The following is a 19007-nucleotide window of genomic DNA, read 5'->3' as shown; positions in this document are numbered from 1 at the left end:
ACATTTGCAAAAAAATAAATGGGTATTTCACTTAATGCCCAGTTGGACTATTTTAAGCACATCCTAATCATAGGAATTAAACACTAAAGATATCTTTGCACATATATACATTATTATCCAAGTTTATTTTCAATTGCTCAAATTTCATAAGCAATCTACTTTCTCACATATTGTCCTTAACATCTTAAACATCAAAAACTCTGGACTGCAATCTTACTGTCAAGCAGAAAATACAAAACGGGTCTTAATAGATTAAGAATTAACTTATCATCAAGACATATGGGTCCTATAAACATGTCCAAAAGATAGGAAGTGATTCCATCTGCTGTATTCTTGAAAAGTCTATTTATGTGTCTAACCCAGAATAGTAAACACCACCACTGAATATTGATGAGTCTTCCTCCTTTGACTGTGGCTGAATAATTATCTACTATAGTTTCTCTACATAAGTCACTACTATCTTCCTAACATATCCAATTTAAGAATTTCTAAACAGAGAGCAATGAAGTTTCACTGCATACCGCTACACATAACTCTGCTGGATGTGGGGCAATCTGAGCCTCCTGTTTTAAAAAACAATGTAAAAGTATCTTGAAATGATCTTTCTATAACAAAAAACACATTTTACTGTCCAAAAACATGAAATGTACTTTAAGAAAATGATAAACTCATCTACTTGAGCACATTTCTACTCGCTGGCTTTCCACTTTTGAGATCCTGGTTTTATGATGATAGTAACATCTTGAAGACCTTAAGGTCCTCAAATTTTAAGGCTTTGGGTGTAAGGGCGGAGGGGTGGTACGTCGCTAACATGTGCAAGACCCTGAGTTTGATCCCCATTATGGCCAAAAATAAATAAATAAAAAACAAACAACCACAACAAAAGTCCCCTAATTTTACACATATTCTATACACATTGTGGGCAAAATGACTATAGAATGGGTATAGTGTTTTGGAAGCATTTTATGAAATCATACCAAGTTCTTCCCAGTCAGTGTTCAGAATGTTTATACAGCACTGCTTTATAAAGCCAACAACTGGAAATAATATACAGGTACATCAAGAGGGATATATTTAGTAAATTACAATATATAATAAATTAGCATGTTGTCATTTAACATTAATGTGTTAAATTTATTCATGCTGAGACAAAAAAAGAAAAAAGAAAAACTCACACAGTAAAACAGCATGCATCAAATAACTTCTTTTGCTAAAACCCTACATACAGATTTCTATATGTACTTATTTTATCAGAAAATGTCAGAAAAGTGTTCACCAATTGCTAAGTGATAGGCTTTCAGGGAATTTCTAGTACTTATGTTTATTTAGAAAAAAACAAAAACAAACAGTGAGGAGCACATATCATTTACTTCAGAAAAACAATATACTTTCTTCCTAAAACACCAATAATACAAATAAACTTTAGGCTTTAGGATTTACAACATTTTACTGTATAGTCTACATGTGTATAACAGTTCATATAAGGACTGTCACTATAAAATAACACATGGAAGAAGAGTTCAGTAATCAAAGCCATACCCAAACAACAACAGAAAAGGTACCACGAGGAAAAAGACAGCACAGAACTGCAAGAAACGGAGTCAGAGCTAACAGTCGTTCAGATGCAGTAAATAGACACACAGAGAATGTTGATGAGCCACATAATTAGTGCTAAAATATACTCTTGGGAGAAAAAGGCCAAGGTGGCACTGAACTGACTGGTAAATGACAGGTGGTACTTGGGTCAAATGGTGCAGCACAAGCACAAAAAGGAAAGAATCAAACCAAAACATTTGTATACTCCATTAGATCTCACTTCAAAGTTATCTTTGCCAGAGATATCTGCCAAAGAAGGAAGATGGTAAAATTCATCTGAGTTCTATGAAAAATTGTTAAAGCATTCTAAAAATTTAAAATCCACAAACTTATAATTTTAGTGTAAACAATTAATTCTTTCTGAAATAAGCTTTTATACAGAACATTCTTTATGAAAATAAGAAAGTTATTTTTTATAATATTATTATTACGTTTGCCATCTGGTCTCCAAGCCAGACAGGTTACTTCCTTTCCTGTATTTTCATTTGGTGGAAAACTCCAAACTCGATGAAAACTTGCAAGTCGATGAAGTAAAACCTAAGATAAAACAGATAAAATGTCAGAATTAAAAATCTATTTTAAAAAACAAAATAAAGCTAGACCCCCCCCAACATAAGTCTTTGAACACTTATCATCTACTGAGTAAAATATTTAACTATCAGAGGAACAGAAGACAAGTAGGTGAATGAACATAAGGCATTTTGAAAGAAAACGATAAAATAAGCATTTCAATTTAACCCTGTACTTGCACATTTTTCTTTTATATCAACAGATTTACCTTTTAGAAAGGAATAAAAAGACTATCCAAGAAAAAGACAACAACAACAAAAAAGAAACAAAGAACATAAATAGCACTTAAAAAGTAGCTGTAAATAGTAAAATAATTAAACTCTGGATCAGACAATTTGGCATCTAATTTCAGTTGTATCACTTTCTAGCCATGGATCTTGAATAAGTCACTTACCCAGTCTACATTTGCGTTTCCGCACCAGTAAATGCCCACCTTGTAAGGTCACTATGATGCTCCGGGGCCCCTTGAGCCTCAAAACTAAACCTGTCCTTACTATATAACCAACTATTGGAAAAAAAGAAGAAAAGTCTCAGGAATGCATGAAAGGACCACTCCCCATCTCCTTAGTCCCCACACATGAAGCCTCACTAGTCTCCTGCCTTCCCTCACAGGTCAGAATGCCCTTCATTCCTGATAATATCAATCACCATTGGGAACCCAGGACTCCCAAAGAATCGCTCACACCTTAGATTTGATCCTCTTGTCTGGAATTACCTACACTATTTCTTTCTTCTGACACTCTCCCTCCATGTCCTTTGCAATTCATGATCAATCGGTCATCTTCAAAACACTATCTTCATCCTTTTCTCTGAAATGCAACTCTCACCTGAGGCTACTGCTTCCCTGTAACATTGCAGCTGGTGGCCGTTTTGTATCCCATGTCCTGTGTAGTCTTTCTACTGGGCTAGGAGATGAAGTAGGTATCCTCCTTGATTCTTAATACCATTTCTGGATGACTTCTTTAAAAGCTCCAAACATATGACAGACCCCTAGGCCATTCTTCTCATTCCTTAAAGAGCTGGTCTCCTTGCTCACTCACATTTTCCAAAACTACTCATTATTACATTTGGTGACCATTCTCAGCTATCTCTCTCCAATGATCATATTTCCCTACTTCACCACAGCCACTCCTAGGTGCACGCCCCGAGCCTGGTCACTCCAACAGTTCACAATGCTGTCAAAATCTGTTTCAAACTTCCATTCCCACTTTCCAGCTGATCTCTACTAAGATCCAACTCTAATTCCTCAACCTCATCAGGGTGTACAATCCTTTGATTCTACTACCTATTCAATGTCACTCACCCTGAAGTACCCTCACTTGCCTCCTTGATCAGGTTAGAAACCAAGATTCATCACTATGGTCACTGCATTTGCATGTAACTTCAACTCCTTTGCATCTCTTTGCCACACTTGTGAAACAACAATCCTGCTTAAGCCCAATCATGTCTGCATCCGCAGAGCAAAACAGAATGAAGAAATAGGTACAAGCATACTCACTGCTTTGTCTACTAACCTTCCATAGTCCTTAATATTGACAAGCAATCCTATTACATTTCCCAGACCCTCCTGTCTTGTCACCTTTTTCACACCTCTTCTCTCTCCTCCAAATTTACTTCTCGATATTCACTCAGACAATGCCCTTTGCTGCTTCTTAGAGAAAATGGAAACAACAGTGCCCACTATCATATACCCATCTGAATGCTCTTGATGCCCCAGTATCTACCTTCCTTCCTACTACCACCACTGTATTACCTGTAAAGCTCTCTAGAATCATGATAGAATTCCAAAGCACCCTGGCAGAAGAGAGACTAAAGACTCACGGAGAGCCTTAAGAAACTAGACATCATACTGATACACTGAGTCAAGGCAGATACATGGTAATGCAGTTTTACAGGCTGCTAAGTTTCTGCGGCTGCTAGGATTGCCTTACCACCTAGTTTTCAGATTTTGGCTACACATAACACAACTTTACCTGCCCAAGGAGGAAAGATGCATAAGTGAAGGTTTCCTTACAAAATGGCTGCCAAATAAGACTACCCTTTAGCAGAAAACCATCTACAAACTGGTTATACAAGATAAAGCATAATATAAATGACTAGAAACGCTGACAGCGTTCACACATATTGTCAGGAATCCAGACACACCATTCTTTTTCAATTTAAAGGTACCTTCAAGTGGAAAGTGGCCATCCAACCTAGGTATAAAAAGTTGGACAACAGGACACAGAGCCTTAAAATCTCCCCTATTGGTAGCTACACCATGCACATTTGCAGTAAGGCTTGAGAACAATTTATGTTTATTCTGTTATTAAACTGAAAAAAGACTCAGGGCAGGTTCAAGAATCTACCACCTCCTTGCTCCAAAGTGGCACATCATGCTTTTCAAGAAACAAATCAACGAATGGGGGCGACTTGAGGATGCAGGGCTATGTAGTTGTAGCGAAAACTTCTCATGACCCAAAATACAGGAAACTGGCATATAAATAAACCGTCTTTGGCAGATACAGTCCTTCACAGTTCCACTACTTAAAAGTTGACTGCCGCCTTGGAGCAGGGGCGGGGCACGCAGGTGGGCCGCCAAGCGCAGGAAACGCATGACACTCGAGCAGTCTGGCCCACGGGAGCCGGGCTGGGCTGGGGTTCTTGACCCAATGCCAGTGGACCCAGCCGGCTCACTTACCTCGCCCGCGGTGTTGGCCAAAGCAATGAGATCCCGCTTAGGCGACCAGACCAGGAAAATTATCTCCTGGGGCAGCTGCTTCTCTCCCACCACCCGGAAGGATGGGAAGCAGGTCGGAAAACGCAACATAGGGGCGGCCCTGCAACCACACCCCAGTCAGAGGGCGGCGGAGCCCTCGGCACCGGCCTTGGGCGAAAAGCCAGACTCCCTGGGTCCCTGGGAAAGCCGCCCTGCTCGGCCAACGCGGCCCAGCAACCCTTCCCTCTCCACCCCGCCCCGCAGCTCGCTCCGGGAACTTCCGGCGCCAGGGAGTCCTCGCGAGAGGAAAGAGGTGGCGGGCAGGCGGGAGGGCTTGGGGCGGTCGGCGTGTTGACGGGCGTGCCCGGGGGAGGAGCTGGGCAGGGCCTGGGCAAGGGCGGGGGCGGGCTCGGGGCGGAGCTAGCGCCGGGGCTGGCCCGGGGGCTGATAGGGACGTGTCTCTCGGGCCACCCGCCAGTCGTGTGTGGGTGTGCTTTCAGGTCTTCGCAGTCTTCAGAGTAATTCATTGCTATAGGGAAAAAGATCGTCGAGGATTTGGGAGCAAGGCCTTAGAGACGCTGTAAACTTTAGGTCCTTATTAGCCAGGAGTCCTTTAACAGGTCTTAGTTCTCAGTCCTGGTTGCTCAGCAGAATTTTAAAAAGCTCGCCTCCCACCTCCCAGATCAATTAAAGGGATTAATACCGAATGGGACCCAGTATTTATTTTTTTAAAAAAATATTTATTGTTTAGTTGTAGTTGGACACAATACCTTTACCTCACTTATTTATTTTATTTTTTTTTTTTTTAATGTGGTGCTGAGGATCGAACCTAGGCTCTCGCAAATGCAAGGTGAGCGATCTACCGCTGAGCCGCAGTCCCAACCCCGGGAACCAATGTTTATTAAAATCCTTTAAATGACTCCAGTTTGCAGTTAAGGTTGGGGGAGAGCCTGCTTAAACTCCTTCACATGTGCAAATAATACTTTGATTCTTCGTCCTCTTTAAATATGCACCTCACAAGTTATTGGTGGTAGCAGCCCACTATAATAAGTGAGGGCTATGGGCTCACAGGTTGATCCTCCAGCTAAGGTTTTATTATGTAAAAATACATGGATACATGGACTCAACCCAGAAGGCTCCTAGCCTGGCAGGTGCTCCTTTATAAAAATAAATAAATAGATAGATAGATAGATAGATAGATAGATAGATAGTCAACATGTTCAACAGTTCCCACCTAAGAGAACACCCTTGAGGAGCAGGCATTAGATTCTTCTAGCAACAAATATGCAAGTAGCTGTTACATGTGCCAGTGCCAGGCACTGTTCTTATCTCTGACTCAATGCCTTCCCTGCTCCCTTTCAAACATAGGCTTTCCTACTCTTGCCTTTGCTGCAAATACCTTAACATGTCTCCCCAATTTTTCCAGATTCAACCTATCCAAGGTGAAAATGGACTTGCCTTTGTTATTCATGAAATGCATTTTCATGTGTTGTTTTCATTAATGATTTGGGGCAGCAATAATGGATAATTATATGATTTGTACAAATATTACTAGTACAGTGGGGGTCCAATACACTCCACTTAATGTTCTTATGAAAACTGAATGGCCATTTTTCTGGAATTTAACCTCAACATGAACCCCCATACAACACATAAAAGTGACTGTTCCAAGAGGTATCAAAGGACAGAAGAGAATATAATTACCTGCATACCAACCTTCAAGGAAGAGTATGAATTTCCAAGAAGGCCTTTCAACACAGGAAACAGTGAATAGCCTTATAGGAGAATCACCCATGTAATGGTTACTGGAAATGCTCCCAGTAGGACAAGAATTGTTAATACAGTGTTTTCCAGCCTTTTCTTTCTCCTCTGATCCCAAAAAAGAGATTTCGGTTTCCTGGGCACAGTAGCACATGCCTGTAATCCCAGCAACTCAGGAGGCTGAGGCAGGAGGATCAAGATTTCAAACCTAGCCTCAGCAACTTAGTGGGGCCCTGAACAACTCAGTGAGACCCTATCTCTAATAAAATACAAAAAAGGGCTGGGGATGTGGCTCAGTGGTTAAGGGCCCCTGTGTTCAATCCCTGGTACCAAAAAAAAAATGATTTTGGTTTTACTGTTTATTTGTCTTTCCCATCAGGAGGAAAGAGTGCTTTGTCAAACTTGCGCATTTGCACCTTTGTGGCACAGAATCAAGAAGAAAGGAAGCCCAAGACTCAGGTGGTGCTTTTTAAGGAAACCACGGCAGGAGAGTAGAGATATCTGCAGACGGGGGAGGAGAATGGAAGGAAAAATGGACTCTGTAATTCCATACTCTTTACATTCTCCTCTAGTGTTGGGAGCGGGTGCAAGAACTACCTTTCTATAAATAATTATTTTTCTTGGGCTAGCTCATGCCAGTGGCATATTTTCATACCATGACAGTACAGGAATGGATTTTTGAAGGGCTAGGTAGCTGCAAAAGAAATTGGGAGGGAAGGGAGAGTGTGACAGAATCTGATTAGTTAAGGCCTTAATTCTTAGGACAAGGGCAGAGAGTTAGAATGGGAAGGACTAGAAGTATAAAGACAACAGGAAGCCTAGTTAAAGGGATGGTGAGGCAGTTTCCAGAAACATTCCTGAAGCAGAACTGATTATTCATCAGGTTGGAGGAATGAAAAGGAAGGGAATAGTTGAGAGGCAGGCTGGAGTATGTGAGTGCACAGGCTCAGGAAGCAGAGGGCTGGCTGTTACTGACTCAGGGAGCGGGGGTAGTGGAGCATGGGAGAGAGTAGAGCAGAGCAAAGAAGTTCGGTGAGGACTGTGTTAAGGCAGAGATGTAGCATGGAAATCTATCTGTGATGCCCCAGGCAACTTGAGAGGCACATGATGGGAGAAGTCAGGGTCTGAACAAAGCTTTGGGATTCCCACATCCAGAGATGGAAGATGGAGTTGTATGGGAGGTGACCAATGCAAGCCATGTGAAAGGCTATTCTGAAGTCATGAAATGGATGGAACACACAAAATAAACAAATTGTGAATTTGCTGGAAAAATAAATAAATGTAAAAGTTGATGCTGGAAGCTCTCTGTTCTACCATAGTTACATTCGTGGGTAGGGGGACAACTGATTCAAAATGACAAAAGTAGGGCTAGGAGTGTAGCTCAGGGATAGATCTCTTGCCTAGTGTGTACAAAGCCCTGGGTTCTAGTACCCCCCCAAAAATCCTGGCACAAGTAATATGTGTTGCCTCGTGTAAATTAAAAGTCCAGCAGTAGAAAAGACTTGAAGACAGGCTGCAAGCAGCAGCAGCAGCAGCACCCCAAGGCTGGCTTACCCACTGGAGAGAGAATGAACACTTCCTCAACTAGGAAACAAAAGTCCTGAGCTTCATTGTGACCTTGAACTCACCCCTATCACAAGCCTAGCCAGAACTAACTACTGGTGGATACAATAAAACTATCCTGAAGAATACTATCTTTATAAACATAAATTGGTATTTGCAACATGTCTGTGAAAAAGTCTGGGTTGCAAACAGTATATATTTCCAATTTGAGTTTTGGGGGTACTTTCAGCTGAGTCTCTATAACTACATGTAAGAACTATATTCGGAAGAAGAGGGAAATTCTAATGGTGGTTATCCCTGGTTGTAGGAGTACAGAGCTTTCAATTTCCTCTGGTTTCATGGCTCATATATTAATTGGAAAAATAATAAAAAATTAATTTAAATTAATTTTAAAAATTAATCCTCATTAAAGCATACAGAATGACTAGGCGGAGTTCCTCTCATTCTCTCCCATTCCTGGCCTCCCCTTCGGCTGATGCTCAGGCTTGGTTTCTTAGAGCTCACCTGCTGTTAACCCTCTGCTAGTCTGCAATGTACCAGGCAACTCAACAGTTGAGACTCTTGGGACCATCTGGCTAATGGGCTAAACTCACCTCTCTGAGCTCTGAGATTTTCTTGCTCACTTTTGGTGCTATATTCCTCAATCTTGCTGAGTTAACATTTATACTACCACGACTGAAATCAAACAGTAGAGATTTTACCTTCACTTTATTGCAATGACCTTCTAAGTTGACCCTCAAGTAATTAAACCATGTCTTAATGGTTCCAACTAAAATCACATTGAATAAGTAAAATCAGATTGCCCTTTGCATTTGTGAAGCTTTCCTTACCTAGGCACTCTAAGTGTACTAGCTTCTGAAGTAGCACATCCGGGGTGCTGAGGCCATAAAGTAGTCTATAATGGCATTTCCACTTAGTGAGTTGGTATTTGTGAACACCTAATTCCAGGAAAATGTGTTAATCTGGCTGACTGTTTCCCACTAATTGATATCACATACAATGCAGTTGAAGATCTCTGGTATCACCTTGTGCAAGGCACAGTTCTAGGAGCTCTAGTGAACAAGCCCAATGGCCCAATGACACCCACAGGTCCCTGCCATCAACAAGTTTCTAATACCTATAGGGTAAACAAGTTCATAAAGTCGTTCTACTATAGGGCAGGATTTAAGGACCTTAAAAGAAATATAAAAGCTTCCAGATGAGGCTACCAATCTTCCTTCCTGCACATGCCCACATTTAGAACCTCATGTTAAGATGGGCCACATATCAACTCCTAATCCCATCCAATATTATTTAGGTCTGCTTTCCTTTTTTCAGTCTTTAGAATAAATAGACAGGAGCAAGTCCTTTCCACATCTTAGGCATGCCTACCATCTCAAAGCCTCTGGACAATTCTATTTTTTCCTCAGATTTTTATTAAGTACCTACTAGGCATTTAATAGGCATAGATAAAGGCTGGGATTGTGGCTCAGCAGTAGAGTGCTCGCCTAGCACAGGGGGGACCCAGGTTCGATCCTCAGCACCACATAAAAATAAAGGCATTGTGTTGTGTCCATCTACACCTAAAAAATAAATATTAAAAAAATAAGCATAGATAAAATGTGTACTAACATTGAAAGCTCAACTCTTTGGGGAAAATAAAATAAATGGTACAGAACACTGAGGGGTCCAGAGAAGAAGATACTGGATAGTATGTAGACTCATGGATTCAGAAGCCAGGACCTGAAGACTCCATAAGATTTCAACAGATGCCCACATTCCAAGCAGGAAGAGCAGTATAGTATGAAAAGAAGGCAGCATATTACAGACTAAGGATCAGACTGATGAAGAAAAAACTGCAGCGTCTCATGGAGAGCCTGAAAATATGATGTAGTAATTCATTAAATTTGGTAATATAAGAAGCAGAATGAAATTTACCTGTAATTATTTATTTAAAATGTCAACTTTTAAAAAGCTTACAAATTTTTATCTGTCAAATTTCAGACATTTTTTTCCCCCATTGCTGTTTTAGTAGGTATCTTAATGTTCAGAGATTAAGTCCTAAAAATTGGTATTGAGTGGGCCTGGGGCTCAGCAGTAGCGTGTGTGAGGCATGTGTAAGACACTGGACTCAATTCTCAGCACCGCACATAAATAAATACAATAAAAGTCTATCAACAACTTAAAAAAAAAAAAAGGTATTTGAGTATAAGAACAGAATCACCTAATTCCTTAATTCTAATTTTCTAAGGTAACAAAGTTTTAAGAAAAATTACTCCTCATTAGAACTAATACTCTATTTCCTCAATTCTAAAGTTGTACTCTTTCTGCGTCTCAATATTTCTAAAATCAGAAAAATCTAAAAAATTAATATATATAATTAATAGAATAATGTTTCTTTTTTTCTCCCCAGGAAAGCTATGATAATTTTTTTTTTTTTTTTTAATTTTGGAGATAGGGGTCTTGCTATGTTGGAGACTAGCCTCCAACTCCTGGGCTCAAGCATTCCTCTTGTCTCAGTCTCCCACATAACTAGATAGAACCACACATACCAGGCTTCAGTAGTGACTTTACCATTGATGTTATCTTAAAATTAAGGAACATGTAGATGAAAATAACCACTGATCACAGGGACCCAATTGTTTAGTGGTCAGAGTCAGGTATGTCTGAGATTTTCAGAGGAGAATTCAAAGTATTTTACCAATATACAGTGAACACCATAAAAGTCAGGCAATATCCCTATCCAGGCTTGATTCAGAGAGGGGAACTCAATGATTTTACAGAGTTTATGTCTCATCCAATCATCTCCAGATCTGCCTTTCCTGTCATCACAGCAATCACATACCAAAGGGAACAAGACAAGGCTATCGGTGTAGCTCAGTGGTAGAATGTTTATCAAGCATGCATAGAGTCCTGGGCTCATCCCCAGCACTGCCAAGGGTGGAGAGTGCAAAGAAGAATTCTCTGATGCTTATTAAGTCCCAGAGTTTTAACTCCTATTTTGAGGTTGCCTGATGTACACCACTACCCTATTGCTCTGGGCCATGCTTGAGTATTTCACATCATGCATTAAACAATCTTACTTACCTAAAATTATAATACCAGATGAGGTGCAGTACTCAGAGGGCTTGAGATAACCGAAAGTAAAGATGCCTTCAAATCAAATTTAAAACAGGTGTTTGGGAATAAGTCACTAAGCAAATATAAGTCATTCAAAACTGTTCAGTCTTAAGGAGATAATATCAGATAATGTCTATTCTGGGAGTTCAAATGACTCCCTTCAGAGCTAGGCTATTGGACCAGCAGATGCCATTAAGTCCCAGGAGCAATCTTCATCTGTTGACAGAACTTGTCAATGACAGAGGAAAACTGAGAGCCAGGCACATGTATCTCATTTAACGTTATCACAAAAAAACATGAATCAGGTGCAGTAACACACACCTGTAATCCCAGCGACTTTAGAGGGATGAGGCAGGAAGATCGAAAGTTCAAGGCCAACCTTGGCAACTTAGTGAGACCATGTTTCAAAATAAAAAATAAAAAGGGCTAGGGATGTAGCTCAGTGGTGGAGTGCCCTGGGTTCAATCTTTAGAATGGTGACAGTGGTGCCTGGGGGAGCGAACCTGAGTTAATATATACTGAGTTATAGCTATTATGCTCCACACTAGAAGAATGAAGAAAATGGAGTTTTTAGAAAGTGAGTAATTTGACCACGGCCATGCAGCTGGGAAGTGTTCATCAAGACAAGAGTGAGGATTTTAATTACAATGCTCCCTTCTGCTACCAACCGCTATTCCAAAGAGATAAACTTACAGCATTGGTTAAAAGACATTGAAGTGACAGCAAGTCATGGTTCTAAACATCTCATTCACCCAATATTTAAGTGAGTCTATACCATCAAGGACAACTACAAAAAGTACTGGAAAAATAAACATTTAATAATAATATCATTGTGACCTTTATATATGTAGAGTGCCTTTCCAAAAACTTCTTTCCATCATCAGATTCAACTGAAAAATAACTGTAAATTGTACTTTTCTTTGCAAGAGGAGTTAAGCCACTGATTACTATTTAACAGAATATTTTCATATTTAAACACACTTTTATGTTCAATATAAACAAAATTTTACAGTTTTTTACTTTCACTTTCTTCTGAAATCATCTGCAAAAGAATGCTGTATGCCCACTTTTCAGGCAAAGGAGGTTAAAATAATAAGATTGGGAGAGATTTAGAAGAGAAAAGGCATGCAGAGTGCACCAGTAAACCCAGCTCAGGATGGAATAGCTCCCCAGGTCTCCAGAGAGGCAGAAGGGGAAGGAGAAGCCAGCAAATGCCACCTGCCTGTTATTGAGCTTAGAAAGGTGCATACGTTTAAAGCGACTGAATTTAAGTCCAGTGTGGCACTTTCAGAAAATGGCATCAAAGGTTGAACTATAAATCTTTCTTATTCTCAAGTCACTGGACATTTAAGAGCAAAGATATTGATGGGCTCTCTCCCTCCTCTTCTTTCTCCCTGTAACAGATGTGTGATTCATGGATCGTCCTTCTGTGGTCTCCATTTTCATCTTATTACTTTTTCTTTGCTTCTGCTTTCTGACAGCTCTGAAAAACAAGGTGCTAAATTATTTTATAGAATGAGCACAGTGAATTATGTAATTATGGTGAAGTTTAATTAACTAGCTACCAAATAGGAAAATAGAAGGGAAAGAATTTGCTGTATTGTAAGCATAAATCCTCAATATCCCAACCATAACAACAAAGAAACAGAGGCCTGACCGAGCAAAATGCTCGAGAAAAGACATTTCTTTAAAAGATGACTACTACAGATTTAGAACAAGCTATTTGGGACAAACACACCATGAAGGTAAATAACCACACCAACGAGTGAGTTCGTTTTTGGCTTTTGCTTTTTTTGGTGTATCTACACTGCTCAACTCAGCACTTCAATCTCCAAATGCCTGAATTATACTTTTTAGGACAGGGATTAATACATATGGCATTAGTACAGGTAGGAAAATGAAAGAGCACATTGGAAAAACTGACACTTGAAAAGGCCTATTTTTATAAACCCTGCAGCTAATTTTCCTTCCCTCTGCAGGTATAGAAATCCTGACAAGTGCCACACAGGAGGTCCACCTTTTGTGGTCCCTATCTTCTTGAAGACTAGTTTCAAAATGAACAGGCTGGAACTCACTTCACCCTCTCAAAACACTACACTACATCAGACAAAACAGATCCCTTCTGCAGGGTGCAGTGGCTCACGTCTGTATTCCCAGTGGCTTGGGAGGCTGAGGCAGGATGATCACAAGTTCACAGCCAGCCTCAGCAATTTATCGAGGCCTAAGCAACTTAGAGTCTGTTTCTAAACAGAAAACATTTAAAAGGCAAAGGGCTGGGGATGTGGCTCAATGGTTAAGCACCCCTACATTCAATGTCTGGTACAAACAAAACAAAAAACAGATCTTTGGGCTTGGGTTGAGGCTCAGTGGTAGAGTGCTCGCCTAGCATGCACGAGGCACTGGGTTCGATCCTCAGAACCACATAAATGTAAAATAAAGATATTGTGTCCACCTAAAATTTAAGATTAAATATTAAAAAAAAAAACAAATCTTTTTGTTTCTGGTGTTCTCTGAACTAAGTTACATGCAATCTGTGTCTGGGAAAGATTACTGGTGCATTCATTCAACGTCTCCAGGGTAGCAAAATCATGCTGTTTATAACATCAAGAACCAAGGAGTGGGCTGACACTAATAGTCACTGGCACACATGGAAACTTCCCTGGCTGCCCAGGAATATCAATCATTAGAGTCTACCTCTCATAAGCCACAGCAAACTCTGCCCTTCTTGGTCTTCCCAGGACAAAACCTGGGAGAAGAACTTCATTAATAGCACATAATCCTTAATGAATCAAACTTAAGCCTCACTTTTTGTTCAATCAGCATGGTGTTTGTTAGGTGTGGGGAACACAAAATTGAATGGACATCATCTTTAAGGAGCTAGGAAGGAAACTAAGCAAGGCAGATGTCACCATTCCCCCAACAACTTTTAGGTGAAGAAATTGAGGCTTTGAAGTCCTATATCATCCAAAGAGGAAACAACAGGACCAGCTGATTTAGACCCTGTGCTTTTAATCACCTTGATACATATACTCTAAGTTACTGAAGTAAAATGCTAACCATACAGTAGTCACTCAATAAATATTGGCTATTATTAGTAGTTTCACATGATCATTATGTGGAATTTTGCTTGACAACATTACTTTTTTCCACATTTAGATTCTGCACTATGGACTCGGATATCTCATCAGTTCGTAATAAAAAGTCCTTATAAATTTCTTCTCTCCCCCATCCTTCTTTTTTAAAGAGGATAATTTCCAGATAAGTAATGATTTAGCAAATTTAATGAAGTAAAGTGTTTCACTAATAGCAAAGTCAATGAACCATGTGTTTCTATATACAAAATTTAAATTTCTCTTCAGTTCATCTACCCATAAGTAAGACTAAAAATGAACCAGATCTCACTTGGGAATATAGTAAACAAAACCAGAAGGAAAATATTTACAAATATTCATTTGTAATGTAAATAAATAAACCTTCCAGAGATAAAGTCTTTTAACTGTGATGAACTGATTGAGTATAATAACTTAACTGTTTTATTCTACCTTAAAATTAAATTGACCTAGTATCTGTCCTCTAAATGCAAGGATTTATGTAACTGATAAAACGAGTTTTAACCACAAGAGGGAGCCAGCACCATTCCAGTTCACACCTAAAGGAAAATTACCACTTAGAAGAAACAAAGAATGAGACAGTTGTAAAGAGCATAAGTTTGGGAGACCTTTTACAACACATGCGATAAAAAGCTATTAAAACTATTTTGATAAAATAATAAATAAAATACTATTATGATGAAAAAATAATCTTGCCTTGCCAATTTCATTATGAACATTTTTTGAAAGAAATAACAAGTTTAGGAGAAGAAAGTAATAATACTATTTAAGAATTATCAGGAAAACCACATTTCAAGGGATTTGCTCTTAGAATTAAAATTGTTATAATCTAACATTGAAATATACTAGATGATTTCCCCCAATGAAAACAACATTAGTATCAAATACACTAGTCATTTAAGAAGCAACAAAGAGCCTACAGTTACCAAAATGCCAACGCAGTTTCTATGTATGCTAAGTTCACAGAATTAAAGGCTGAACCTGTCACTTCTGTTTCCACCCAAAATTACACCATAAATTATGCAATAATTCCAGACTAAAAGTCAGAGGTTTCTAGGGAAAAACAAAAGATTCATTTAATTATTGTTTTTTAGATTCTACTCTACCGTGGTCTACCTAGTGAAAATAATTAAATTTGAAAAGAGGCAGTTTAAATAGCAGGCAGAATTCAAGTGGCTGGACTTTAATGGAAAAAAATTTCCAGTCTGGTGAGATGGCACACACCTGTAATCCCAGATACTAGGGAAGCTGAATTAAGAGGACTGCAAATTCAAACTCAGCCTCAGAAACTTAGTTTCATTAAAAAATAAATAAATAAATAAGAAGGGGCTGGGATTGTTGCTCAGTGGTAGAGCGCGAGCCTCGCACGTGTGAGGGCCTCGCACGTGTGAGGGCCCCCGTCCTCAGCACCACAATAAAATAAATAAATAAAATAAAGGTACGATACAAAAAAACAAAAACAAAAACCCTAAGAAACGGGGATATAGCTCAGTGGTAGAGAGCCTGTGGATTTCATCCTCAGTACCACAAAAAATACTAATTTCTACTGGGGGGGAAAAATAAATAAACAAGTAGAAAATAATCATAATCATAAAAACTTACTAAAGCATCAGATATTTGTAATACTAATCTAACCTAATGGATTTTCATCACAAATCATATGATACAGTTCCATATTTTTATCCTAATTTTGATTTTGACATAAATGTTAAATCTGGCTATCTGGTAACCTGCAACTAATAACAGTGATATTAAGTAGTTTTTGCTTAAAAAAAAATCAATAAAACAAGACAACTTAATCCCTAGAACCTCTTAGTTTTTTTTTGTTTTTTTTTTTAAAGTATAATCATTAAAATTCACCCCATTGCAATAACAGTAGTTTTTCTAAGTTTGGTACTGTCACTGGTATAACTTTTGCTCTGAGTTACAATCAGTAAGAAATAATGGTGGGAATAGTGAAAATAATCACAGGAAAAAATAATAATAGAAATTTAAATATTTAAGTATTAAACATGTCTCAATATTTTCGATGAAACTGGATGTATTTTAAAGAAATAACTTCATTTCCCACTGCGTGGAATCAAATGAAATGCCTCCTGAAATGCCTTCTCTATCCTTTCCACCGTTGTATGTCTGTAACTGATCTGTGCCTCAAGGCCTGACCTAAATATCTTGTCCTTCCATAACGCCTGAACTCTCATTCCAAAATTATGATTCTATATGAACCACAGATGTGAAATCACCTTCCACCTCATGTTTGGTTATTTCTGTGTTTCACCTGTAAAGCTGGGAGCTCCCTGAAAGCACCCTTTCAGACCACTGGGCATTCTCCCTCCCCCATCTCTGTGAACAATGTCATGGCAACAATAACAAGTTGGCACTTTTGAATCCTCTGGATGCCCTGTACTTTTGTAGATTGTTCCATACAAAGTACACAAAGAAAATTTTTTCTAGTAATTAAAAAATTCAACTAACTTGTTAGCTTTCTTAGAGGTGCCAATGTTAGGACAAGTACTGCGTTTGTGATCTAATTCACCACAAATAAAGCAGCCATCTTTCGTGCCCTCACAAGAATGATCTGGAACAGCACAGTGATTGCAAATGCTACAGTGGATCCAGGCTGTAAAATAAAAATTGAAGTTTTAGAAGTTCACTCGATATAACTTTTAATTTTATTGACTTTTAAGGTAGAATGCAAGAATAGCATTTATTTTAAATGTTGTGGCTGGTTTGCACAGCTAGTTTAATTTGGCTAAAGAAACCAAAGAGGGTAGAATCCCACTTAAACCAGGTAACTTCTGATTTACAAGGCAACAAATTCAGCCCTTCCTCAAAAGTCATGAGCTGAGAGCCAGTCACAGTGGTAGCTGACTGAGTAGCATAGTGTCCTATTTAAATTAGTCAAGTCAAAATAATAATAATAATAAAACAATTAGTCAAGCCAAATGCCACAGTGAAACAGGTTAGCAGTCATCTCTCCCCATGGAAAACAAAACATACAGGTTGGTAATTATAAAGATTAAAAAGCAAATAAGTTATATCAGGTCTCTACATTAATTACTTTTTCTTTTTAAATGCAATGAAATAAAAATACTACTTAGAGGAAGAACTCAAAAATGTTTACAGAGAGCTCAAACACCAGTCTCAATACTTACAAGGCTTTACACACTTTTTGCAGAGAAAGCAATGGTTCCATTTCCTGCCATCCTACAAAAACAATTTTTAAATTATATTTGTTATTAAAAATCAAGTTCCACAATTAAAAATTAAAATGCCTTATTAAAATCTATGTAAATTATTCATTCCTTATTTCTCTCATTCCTGGGCTTCACAATTAAATACTCTGATTTTAATTTATGCATTTCTCTACTCAATTCAAATGCCTCCTTGATGGGCCTCAATTTCCTTAACTGTGAAATTAGGAGATTTATCTAAATGATCTTGAAAATCCACTCCAGTTCAAGCAACCTAATCTGTACAAAGAAGGATTCATAATGAAAATTTCAAGAGAATTAATGATTCATAATTTTATGTGTCTATACTATATAATCCTTAATGACATTCATATTTGAGAGCTTTAAGTAACTTACAAAATAGATTATGGATTACTATTTGAGTAATATTAAAACTGTGAAGTAAAATATATCGAGAAAAGTACATAATACACATGTCTAATTTAAGGCATATTTTAAAGCAATACTAAGGAAACCCACCAGGTCAAGAAGCAGATATCACCAGCACCCAGACCCACCCCAGGTGCCCCTTACCGTCGGTGTCCCTCTTTCCCCAAGAACAACAAATGGTCTTTGAGATGGTCATTTCCCTGCTCTTTTTACGTTTGCCATTTATATGTGCATCTGTAAATAATAATGTTTTATATTCCTCCATTTTAAACTCTACACAATCTGGGCGTAAATACAGATCATTTCTAAACTAAGTGAAAATATATAATCAAAAGTATTTCTATAGTTAAAAACAAGTAGAGTACAACTATAATGCACCCACAAAAAAAGTGGGGGAAAAAACAAGCATGATCAGTAATAATTTTTCTAATATTTATATAAATACAGCCTTTTCTTGGGAGAATAATTTGTGTTTAATAGTACCCCCCTCCAAAAAAAAAAAAAAAAAAAAAAAAACTAGCATCCTTTTTCTAATGTGGAAATAAACAAAACTGAAGGGGCATTCTACCTTCCTAAAAATGAAATAGGAGGTTTATCCATAATGCCCAAACTTGGAAGCAACCAAGAAGATGTCCTTCGGTAGGTATCTATCTGGTGGATACAGTCATTATACAGTCATCCAAATCCAAAGAATGTGCCACATCAAGAGTGAACCTTCATGTAAGTCATGACTCATGGTGTTATGAAGTGTTGATGGGTGCGTGCATCTACTGACAGTGGGGCCTATGCTTGGGAAGGTGGGTAGAAAGAACATGGGAAATCTCTGTACCCACTGTTCAATTTTGCTGTGAACTTAAAGCTATTTTAAAAAATAAAGTTTATTAAGACAAAATAATAAATAGGAGACATGACCCTTGTAGTCCTTCCTTATCTGTAAAAAGTGAAGAGTAACTGTACCTACCTCATAAAGCTGTTGTGAGGATTAAA

The 19007-nt window shown here is 38.5% G+C and overlaps 2 protein-coding genes across 5 annotated transcripts in view; both read right to left on the bottom strand.

Moving 5' to 3' along the window:
- Anapc4 (anaphase promoting complex subunit 4) overlaps nucleotides 1–5108 on the bottom strand; it is a 34985-nt gene extending 29877 nt beyond the window's left edge. For both annotated transcript variants that reach the window (XR_013092194.1, XM_076865121.1), the window contains exons 1-2: nucleotides 4847–5108; nucleotides 2028–2133 (exon numbers count right to left, since the gene is read on the bottom strand). Coding sequence is in view for 1 of the 2 variants with exons in the window: in XM_076865121.1 (XP_076721236.1) it covers nucleotides 2028–2133; nucleotides 4847–4975 (235 nt within the window). In the remaining variant the exon portion in view is untranslated. The remainder of the gene's footprint in view (nucleotides 1–2027; nucleotides 2134–4846) is intronic.
- Nucleotides 5109–12084: 6976 nt separating this feature from the next.
- Zcchc4 (zinc finger CCHC-type containing 4) overlaps nucleotides 12085–19007 on the bottom strand; it is a 48880-nt gene continuing 41957 nt past the window's right edge. Inside the window, exons 11-13 of one of the 3 annotated variants that reach the window (XM_076864876.1) lie at nucleotides 17553–17604; nucleotides 16873–17017; nucleotides 12085–12785 (exon numbers count right to left, since the gene is read on the bottom strand). In XM_076864876.1, the coding sequence (XP_076720991.1) occupies nucleotides 12635–12785; nucleotides 16873–17017; nucleotides 17553–17604 (348 nt within the window). In that variant the 3' untranslated portion in view covers nucleotides 12085–12634. The remainder of the gene's footprint in view (nucleotides 12786–16872; nucleotides 17018–17552; nucleotides 17605–19007) is intronic. The other 2 variants (XM_076864879.1, XM_076864880.1) reach the window with 2 other exon arrangements.

Source organism: Callospermophilus lateralis, chromosome 8, assembly GCF_048772815.1.
Source record: "Callospermophilus lateralis isolate mCalLat2 chromosome 8, mCalLat2.hap1, whole genome shotgun sequence".
Lineage (NCBI taxonomy): Eukaryota > Metazoa > Chordata > Mammalia > Rodentia > Sciuridae > Callospermophilus > Callospermophilus lateralis.
The sequence above is the reverse complement of the archived record's forward strand: the minus strand, read 5'-3'. Positions and strand labels throughout refer to the sequence as shown.